General features: G+C 47.3%; 1 protein-coding gene across 1 annotated transcript; it reads right to left on the minus strand.

Annotated features, from left to right (window-relative positions):
• Positions 1-536: 536 nt before the first annotated feature.
• Positions 537-10126, minus strand: TNFRSF9 (TNF receptor superfamily member 9). The gene is made up of 8 exons (XM_054008875.1): positions 10017-10126; positions 9718-9869; positions 9451-9576; positions 7418-7555; positions 6231-6297; positions 6019-6137; positions 5614-5748; positions 537-2691 (listed from the first exon to the last, which is right to left on the minus strand). Exons 2-8 carry the CDS (start codon positions 9815-9817, stop codon positions 2564-2566), a joined length of 813 nt encoding a protein of 270 aa, XP_053864850.1. The 5' UTR covers positions 9818-9869; positions 10017-10126; the 3' UTR covers positions 537-2563.
• Between the last annotated feature and the right edge of the window lie 66 nt (positions 10127-10192).

A 10192-nucleotide genomic window follows, 5' to 3' on the forward strand; every position in this document is an offset into this window, starting at 1 on the left:
ATGGAATTTTATATGGAGCTTAAATGCTCAGCATAACATACAGGACACAAATTAGGTGTGAGAAGTAAATGTCATTAATGCCAAATCAATCATACGTGGAAATGAGTTCTGTGAGCCCAAAAGATTCTCTCTCACCAACAGAAATTGGTCCAATAAAAGATATTACCCCACCCATCTTGTCTCCAAAAATCAATCCATCAAACAGATTGGAAAAAGTACTGTAGTGTGTGCGCAGGGAAGGAAAGGAAAAAGGAATAAGAATTTCAAGTTCCTGAAGATATGCAGATTCTGTCTGAGAGTGATGCAAGTGTTTTCAGGGAAAATACCACTGCTGAGGTTCTAGATTAGAAACTGATCACAGGGTAATCTGTGACATTCTGAACTTCTTACAAGAACCAAATGTTCATTTATAAATAGTGAAAAAACCGACCACCCTCCTTGATCATTACATCTTAAAACTTGCAAATATTACATTATGTAAGGGTCACTCATTCTCCTGTTTGAAAACACATTAATTGAGAGGATTAAAAAAAAAATGTAGGAAAAGTTTTACTTTATTTTTTTTTTAAATCTTATTTAAATAAATGTAAATATGTAACTTTACAGGCAGGGCTACAGTCCCCACTCTTCTTTTCTTACATTTTGCTTTGTAATCAATTATATACAAATTTAATCAAAACCAGCAAGCATGAGTTTGGTAAAAAATTACTGCTACATAAGGCTTATGTTGCATGGAGAGAGTGACTGGGCTCTCATTCATCTGCTAGACGGAATGTACCTTGCCTAGTTTAAAAAACACACCCACCAAAACCAGTCTTTACATGACATGTTGACTTTCATTATATTTTTGAATAACACTTAATGATAAAATATAAAATACGTTTATAGTGCTGTAAAAGGGTACAACTATCACTGCCAATGCCATGACTCAAACATACACATTCCCATTCTTATTCAAATTAAAAGCAATAGTGACTGATCAAGGCAGATATTTTCATATCAGAAAGTGTATTTCTAACCTCATAGTTCTACCTATGAAATTAGCAACATAGTAAGTTATATTTTACATGTACTGTACCTGCAATGTATGTACCGTATTTAACATATCCAAAAATCAGAGGGTAATATTTTAAGATCAAAAGGATGATACAGTCCAGTTGCACTAATCACATGGTCTCAGATCAAATTAGCTTGTCACAGTGTAGCCGAGGGGTGGGCAAACTTTTTGGCCCAAGGGCCGTGTCTGGGTATGGAAATTGTATGGTGGGCCATGAATGCTCATGAAATTGGGGGCTGGGGTGCGGGAGGGGATGAGGGCTCTGGCTGGGGGTGCAGGGTCTGTGGTGGGTCCAGCAATGAGGCGTTCAGTGTGGGGGAAGGGGCTCTGGGCTGGGGGAGGGGATTGGGGGAGAGGAGGGAGGAGGGCTCCTGGGGTGGGGCTGGGGATGAGAGTTTGGGGTGCAGGAGGGTGCTCCAGGCTTGGACCAAGGGGTTCAGAGGGCAGGAGGGGGATCAGGGCTAGGGCAGGGGGTTGGGGCATGGGAGGGGGTCAGGGGTACAGGCTCCAGGTGTTGCTTACCTCAAGCAGCTTCCAGAAGCAGTGGCATGTCCCCCCTCCAGCTTCTACACAGACAGGCAGCTCTGCATGCTGCCCCGTCCGCAGGTGCCGCCCCTGCAGCTCCCATTGGCCAATGGGAGTTGCAGGGGCGGTACTTGGGGTGGCCCCGGTGTTGCCACTCCAACTATAAAGCCAATCAATGTAACAGCTATTGGAAAGCACGGAAAAGGTGTTCTGAGGCATTTGACAACCCTGAGTTACCATATTCCTTTTAACTTCTACCTAAACTGGAATAGGAAAGCATTCTGTAGGGCAGGATATAGAAGTTCATTCTGGCAGTTGAAATAGTATCAGTCTAGGATTTTATACCACACCCATTAGTGTGATAGCTGAGCATGAATTAGGAGGGGCTATAGTTCCAGACATGAAAAGAGCAAGGTGGTGGAAGCTTGTATGCTGGCTGCCTGCACTGTACCTAGCTGTATTCAGTGTTTAGTCTGTAACTTCAGGAACATTATTCTCACTCCCAAACTTGAATAAGTAAGCTATAGCATAGGCATCTCCTACTAGAGGTAACAGAAGACCAGTCTGGCTTGTGGTTCCTGTCTTATTGATGCTTTTTAGTCTCTAGGGCAAATCATAATATATTAGAAATATTAGTCCCACCATATGAAAAAAAGTTAGTAAGTTGGCTTTCATTTTAAAGATGCTGCCCAGAGAGTTTCGTTAGAATTTGAGATGTTGGCAAGGGTTAATTTTTAAAGAGGTTTTTTGTTTTTTTGTTTGTTTTTTAAATAAAGGACCAACTCTTCTGTCTGTAGGACAGTGATGTACTGAGAAAGACCTGCTTCATCCACCACCGACTGCATTGTTCAGTCGGTAAGTTTTAAAATTCACTTAACCTGCATCTACTCCTCCCCCCCACCCCAATTATGTAACCAGGCTCCTGTCCTGTGCTCTCAAAGCAAAGGAAACCACAATTGGCTTCCTTAGAAAGTCCAGTTTCTAATGCACCAAGGAATCCCTGAATAGTTTGGATTTGCTACAGTCATCACAGTCTCCTTGTTCTTCCTCTGGAAAGCGGCAGCTGCAGGCATCCTCCTCTTGAGTCGATTGCTCAGGTGTTACATTCACTAAACAGAAAGAGATGATTAACTTGAATTACATTTTTTATCACTCATATCATTTTCCCTCAGCAATGACTGCATGGTGTTAGGAAGTTCTTCAAAATTGTACAGTTATTTGACCTGAAATTGCCTTTTTCTCCAAAGATATTTCCTGGCAAGTTAGTCTATTGTGCTTTGCTTTCCCCAACGCACAGGAGGCTCTCATTGAGGTGAGGAGAGCTGGCAGCATGGAATCTCCAGACTTCAGAGAACAATATTGCTTTCCCCTGTAGATTGAAATACCACTATTGGCACCAAATAGGTTTCATATATGGATTAGAATAAATCCACGTATCAGTTGCAAGGTTGATTTTACTCGTAAACAGGGCTTTGGAGCGGAGCCCGGAGCTGGAGCTGCAGGTTTTTGCCTGGAGCTGGAGCGGAGCCGGAGCACAGCTCCAAAGCCCTGCTCGTAAACCAGTTTCTTTAATGAAATTTCTACTAATGGAAATCACCAGCCTCTACTTACACAGCCTAAAATGCCATTAGCCTTCTTGACAACAAAGGCACACTGTCGACTCTCATCCAGCTTCTCATCCACTGTAACCCCTAGGTCCTTTTCTGCAGAACTGCTGCCTAGCCATTCAGTCCCTAGTCTGTAGCAGTGCATGGGATTCTTCCATCCTAAGTGCAGGACTCTGCACTTGTCCTTGTTGAACCTCATCAGGTTTCTTTTGGCCCAATCCTCTAATTTCTCTAGGTCCCTCTGTATCCTATCCCTACCCTCCAGCATATCTACCACTCCTCCCAGTTTAGTGTCATCTGCAAACTTGCTAAGAGTGGAGTCCACGCCATCCTCCAGATCATTAATGAAGTTATTGAACAAAACCGACCGCAGGACCGACCCTTGGGGCACTCTGCTTGATACCAGCTGCCAACTAGACATGGAGTCATTGATCACTACCCGTTGAGCCCGACAATCTAGCCAGCTTTCTATCCACCTTATAGTCCATTCATCCAGCCCATACTTCTTTAATTTGCTGGCAAGTTATATACACAAATATATACACACACAGTCAACTGCTGTTTGACTACAACAGAACATGTACATGCTTAATTCTACTTTTCTTACCCATCCCATGAACATCTCATGGTTGAAATATCTGATTTTATTTTCAGCTGATGGCTCTAAACTGTGTGTGTGTGTGTGTGTGTGTGTAAACACACACATAGTTTAGTGCCAACATAGTGTACACAGGTTCTGCACTCCAAAGACCTTACAATTTGAATGGACAAAAAATATAAACAAAGGAATAGGGAGCAGAAAACAGGGAGATTGTGGAATCAAGAGGAGGCAGGAGAGTGTCACCCTTCAATTTGTTTAAATTTAATGTTTTGGGTTTTCAGCTAAAATGTTAACGCCTCTCTCTGCAGGTAGGGTTTATAGGCTTTTTGGAGGAAATCCATTTTCAGGAAGGGCATGAAGGGGAGGACTGAAGCTTGCCAGACCAAGTCAAGGAGGGAGTTCCAGCTGCAGGAAGCTCCACAGGAAAGGGTGTGGAGAAAAGGATGGGTTTCCTTCCCTTTTCTTCCTTTCATGTCACTTGAGAAACACATTAAAAGATTAGCCAAGACACACTCCAGAATATCTCCAAGGTGCATAAATACATAGAACCATGAGATACTAATTAAACCCATGGAGGCAGTAGTCTTAACATGTTGTGACTGGCATTCTGTTGGGAGTTAAAAACCCAGATCGAAGTGGAATGTAACATACTGTGTTCTTAGCTCATGCCTGTCTAAGTGAACATGTCCTTCCCCATACAGAAGCAGAGATACTGAGGAAGATAGGAGGTTTCTCTACCATTGTGCAGGTGATGTCCCATCGGTACACCTAAGAGTGTAATTTCCTGGGAGCTTCCTGAGGTTTCATTTGTTGTCGGTCTTAGAAAGGTAGGAACCTGTCAAATATTGTATCTTTACAAAATTGTGTCACTTCTAGAGCTGGGTCACATTTTTTGGCCAAATAGTTGGCCAAAAAAGTGCTGTTTCGATGAACCTGCAACTATTCACGAATTTGACCCAATTAGTTTTGGCTGGGAAAAACTTTTTCAGCACCAGCTTCAGAAACCCATGTGTCTCTGTATGTCATCCTCCTAATCTTTTGCCCAGTGGTTAGGGCACTTGACAGACCACTTTGAATCATGCGGAGGGATGATTCAAGTTTTCATAGCCTACCTCCCAAGTGAGTGCCTTAATCACCAGGCTATGAAGTCATTTGCACTCTCTTTGGCCCAATTAATATTTAAGTAGTTAATACGGAAATGGAACAACTTCAACAGGAGAGATTGAAAGCAACCCACACAGAATAGCCTATAGCCTGGGGCTTCAGATGCTCATTTGGGAGGGAGGAGATGTGAGTCTGAGTCCCTGCTCCACAGTTTGGATTCAAATGTGGTTCTCCTCCATCCCAGGCAAGTGCACTAAATCACTGGGATAAAGGTTAAAAGGGGACAGACATGGATGGACACACACACTTTTTATGACTGAAATGAAACAGATGATCCAAAATTGACTCTTCCAATTTTCATACAAAGTCTGAACATTTTCTGAACGGAATCCATTTTTTTTTCTGATTTTTAATTTGCTGGCTGACTCCCAAAAAATAAATTACTCTCTCGGCTTCAGTCACTACCAAATTCCAAAGGGCCACGGGAGACCTCCTTTGTAACATTTCTAAAGCCAATTTCCTCCCAATAGCCCGATTTTTTTTTTTTAAATAATAAAAATCTAAAACCTGATTTTCTTTTCATAGTATAGTGACGGACTTTCAAAGAACACATTTTTAAGTTCAACTATGCTGCTAGCTTTCAAGGAAACTCTGAAACCTGGATTCTTGCCTGCTTGCCCACCACTAGGAAAAGGAAGTTTGTAGGTTGCATGTCTTACTTTTCTTGAACATGGCAGGTAGTTTCTTTTTGTCGCAGATGCTGAAGCACACATACAAAGGCAGCAGAAACATTATGCATACCACCACGGCCACAGTAACAGCGATCCCGACGGTGACCACCTGAAGATCCTTCCCTAAGAAGCAAAAACATTCCTTAAAAATGATTGTAGAGCAAAGCTCCCCTGCAATGGAAGCAGCTGGATTATTTGTCCCTAAACAACAAAAGCTACTTTTCTTTTTGCTTTTACTGCTCAGAGTTGCTGCTGCTGCACCAATCTGTGAGACTGGAGACAAATAAAAGGACCCTTAAGTTCAGTTATAAGCATGAGAGCCTTAGTTTATTTAATTGCAAGGCAAGCTGTAACTATTTCACTCTAGCGAGGAATTATTAGGCAATAACTCACCTTGTACATGGGTAGAGACTACGATGGAAATGGTGGATGGAGTCATAGTTTCTGAAGCTTGTCCGCAAACCACATCACTCCTATTAGTCCCATTCACCAGGACCTTATCTGGAAGGCATCTTAAATATGTTTAAAAAAAAAATAGATGTATGAAAATGAATTAAACCCAGACCCAAAAAGCTATATCACTTGTTTTTTAAAAAAGTACTTACTTTGTCCATTGTCTGCAGGGACCATTGGTCTGATTGTTAAATGTCCCACTGGGACAAGTCTGGCAAGCTTTGAAAAATACAAAAGAGTTTTACCATTTATATAAATTGAAGTTTAAAATGGTGCAAGAGACATTACTGTACAGCTGAGCAAAAATAATTTAGCATTTATATATCAATTTTCATCATCAGTGGCTTGTAACAAGGATCAGTAAAGGTCTTGCATTAACTAAGTGAATATTTTAATAAGTGGCTTTCATTGTAAACAAGTTGCTTGAGGCCCCTGAACTTGAGCTGACAGGACTAATTCTGTTAATGTATTTCCAGATACTGAAGAGTCAACTGTCCTCCTATGAACTGTGCCCCAAGGCCAGAATGTCTCTGTTCTTGTTATTCCAGAGTTCTGCGGGTATCTTTTCTTTGTCACTCGTATCCCAAAGGAACAAGGCCTATGTTTAGGGCCCTACCAAATTCACAGCCATGAAAAATATGTCATGGACCGTGAAATCTGGTCTTTTGTGTACTTTTACCCTATACTATACAGATTTCACAGGAGAGACCAGCCTTTCTCAAACTGGGGATCCTAACCGAAAAGGGAGTTGCAGGGGGGTTGTGGTATTGCCACCTTCACTTCTGTGCTGCCTTCAGAGCTGGGCAGCTGGAGAGCAGCAGCTGTTGGTTGGAGCCCAGCTCTGAAGGCAGCGCACCTGCCAGCAGCAGTGCAGAAGTAAGGGTGGCAATGCCATACCATGCCATTCTTACTTCTGCACTGATGTTGGCGGCAGCTGTGCCTTCAGCGCTAAGTTCATGGCCAGCAACCGCAGCTCTCCAGCAGCAGCACATGTGTAAGTGTAGCAGTACCAAACCCCACCCCCCACCTACAATAATCTTGCGACCCACCACCACAACAACTCCATTTTCAGTCAGGACCCCTACAACACCCTGAAATTTCAGATTTAAATAGCTGAAATTATGAAATTTATGATTTTTAAAATCCTATGACCATGAAATTGACCAACTTGGACTGTGAATTTGGTAGGGCCCTACCTATGTTAATGGAATTTTACTGAGCTAATGAACCAGCAAGTACTACAATAAGGCCCCAATTCTGCAAACAGTCACTTGGACTTTTCTACTGTTATTGGCACCTAAGAGTTTTACAGAGAGTAACAAGACAAAGGCAGCCTTACCTTCTTCAAGAGGTTCCTGACCTACTCCACAGTTTTCTACACATTTAGAACAGTCTTTTCCAATACAGCGATGCCCATCCTTACATGCACATTCTGCATCCATTGTTGGAGAACACTCCCTTTTATATTTGAATTTTCCTGTAGAGCAAAAACAGATATCCCATATTGGCACTCATTCCTCAAAGAATCTGGGACAGAAGTGAGCTCATCCTAGTAAAACATCATAACAGGGCTGTGATGAGTAGAGGGACCTCCTGCCTGATTTTCTTCAGAGGATTCAAGCTGAGAGTGCAGGCCAGAAAAGTGCAATGGATGCACCAAACAGATTTTCACTTTGACAATTAAATTTTTTTTTAAAAGTGAACTTTTTTTCCTTTTTGTTTCAGAGGGGTAGCCGTGTTAGTCTGAATCTGTAAAAAGCAACAGAGGGTCCCTTTACTTGCGTCTGATGAAGTGGGCATGCACCCACGAAAGCTTATGCTCCAATACTTCTGTTAGTCTTAAAGGTGCCACAGGACCCTCTGTTGCTTTTTCCTTTTTGGTAATACAAGGGTATCCAAACTGAGGCCAGCTGAGGGCCTTATTACAAAAGCCCTTATGACAGCTAGGGATCAAATTTTTGCTTACATACTGAATACAGTCACAAAAATACAGCCATGCACTGCTGACTCACACACAAAACAGGAGCTGGGGTATATTAACATATCTACCTTTGCACAATTTTATTTCCAAGCGAAACTTTGGATGGGGGGGGGGAGGGGGAAAGACACAGCATACAGAGATATGCTGTTTAAAAGGCCCATGGATCTAGAGATTATTAATCATGTACCAACAGTAGGCTTACCTTAGCTTCCAAGGCTGAACAATTCCATTTACAGCTCAACGTCTGTGTATACTACATCCTGCTATGCTAACACACCTACTAGATCAGGGATGGGCAAACTACGGCCTATGGGTCGCATCCGGCCCGCCAGCAGGGGAACGGGGTGGGGCTTGCCCCACTCCAGCGGGGGAGCAGGGTCAGGGGCTGCTCCACATGACTCCCGGAAGTAGCGACATGTTTCCCCCACCCCGGCTCCTACACGTAGGGGCAGCCAGGGGGCTCTACTCCACATGCTGCCCCCGCCCCAAGTACTGCCCTGCAGCTCTCATTGGCCGGGAACTGCAGCCAATGGGAGTTGCAGGGGCAGCATGCAGCAGAGCCTCTTGGCCGCACCTCTGTGTAGGAAGTGGAGGGGGAACATGCTGCTGCTTCTGGGAGCCGCTTGAGGTAAGCTCCCAGGGCCGACCTTACCCATATGCAAAGTATGTAGCTGCACAGGGCACCAGGAAACTTGGGGCACCAAATTTCCTGGTGCCCTGCACAGCTGCATACTGCTCCAGCCCCTGCCCCACCTCTTCCCACTCCTACTCTGCCCCAGTCCAGCCCCCAGTCCACCCCTTTCCCAAAGCCCCTACCCTGCTCCACCCCTGCCCCGCCCCTTAAGACTGCAGCAGGGCCAGGGTTGCACTCAGCAACAGGGGAAGTGCAGGGACCTGGCCCCAGCCGTGTTGCCAGGGAGTGCTGAGGGGGGCTGTGTAGGACCCCAGAATAGCTACGGATGGCCCTGTAAGCGCTGCCTAGAGCCTACACCTCCTGAACCACCCTCCTGCCCCAGCCCTGATCCCCCTCCCATGCTCCGAACCCCTCAGTCCCAGCCCAGAGCACCCTCCTGCACCCAAAACCTGTCAGCCCCACCCCAGAGCCTGCACCCCAACCTGGAGCCCTCACCTTCCCCGTGCCCCTGCTCCATCCCTGATCCCCCTCCCGCCCTCTGAACCCCTCAGTCCCAGCCCAAAGCACCTTTCTATGCCCCAAACCCCTCACTGCACCCCTCCTGCCCCAGCCCAGAGCCCCCTCCCGCGCCCCGAACTCCTCATTTCTGGCCCCACCCCGAGCCCACCCCCCCAATGTCGTGAGCCTTCATGGCCCGCCATACAGTTCCCATACCCAGGTGTGCCCCCGTCTGGGCAGTAATCCCGGCAGCACTCACCTTCACACCTGCGGCACCTGGTGCACGTCTCCTGGGCACTGGCCGTGGCGGAGAAAGTGCCCCTGGGGCACGCGAGACAAACCGCCTCGGGGCTCGTCCCACAGTCCGCGCAGCTGAGGAACTTGCCTGCGAAGGAGCCAGAGAGAGCGGCTAGTTCCAGCGCTGACCAGCGGGGCCCGCTCGGTCCCCCCCCCCGACCCGGCCCCGACCCGCTCGGTTCCCCCCCCCGGCCCCCGCCCGCTCGGTCCCCCCGACCCGGGCACTCACCGGGCGGGCAGCGCGCGGGGAGCGCGGGCGTCAGGGCGGCCGGCCCCAGGCTCAGCAGCAGCAGCGCCGCCGTCACGAGCGGCGAGTGGCCGCGTCCCATGGGCTCCAGGCGAGGGGCTGCTCCGGGCGCGGCGCGGCGCGTCTCCCTGCGTCTGAAAGGCAACACACCGGCTGGAGCCAGGCCGCACCGCACCCCGGCCCGGCCCCGGGCGAACCGCCGGGAGAGCCCGGACCCGCCGGAAGCCCGCCCCGACCCCGGATGGAGCCAGCCGCCCTCCGCGCCACGGCCACGGCCTTACCTGCGAAACTGCCGCGTCTGCTTCCCGGCCGAGCGCCGCACGGACTCTGCCTGCGCCGGGCCCGGCGCGGCCCTTGTCTGACCGCCCCCGGCGCGCTGAGTCACCGGCCAGCGGGGGCGGCTCGCGGGAAACCCCCACGCGCCCCTGAGCGCGAGGCCGGGGTCGCACCCAGCCCA

Source organism: Malaclemys terrapin, chromosome 19, assembly GCF_027887155.1.
Source record: "Malaclemys terrapin pileata isolate rMalTer1 chromosome 19, rMalTer1.hap1, whole genome shotgun sequence".
NCBI lineage: Eukaryota > Metazoa > Chordata > Testudines > Emydidae > Malaclemys > Malaclemys terrapin.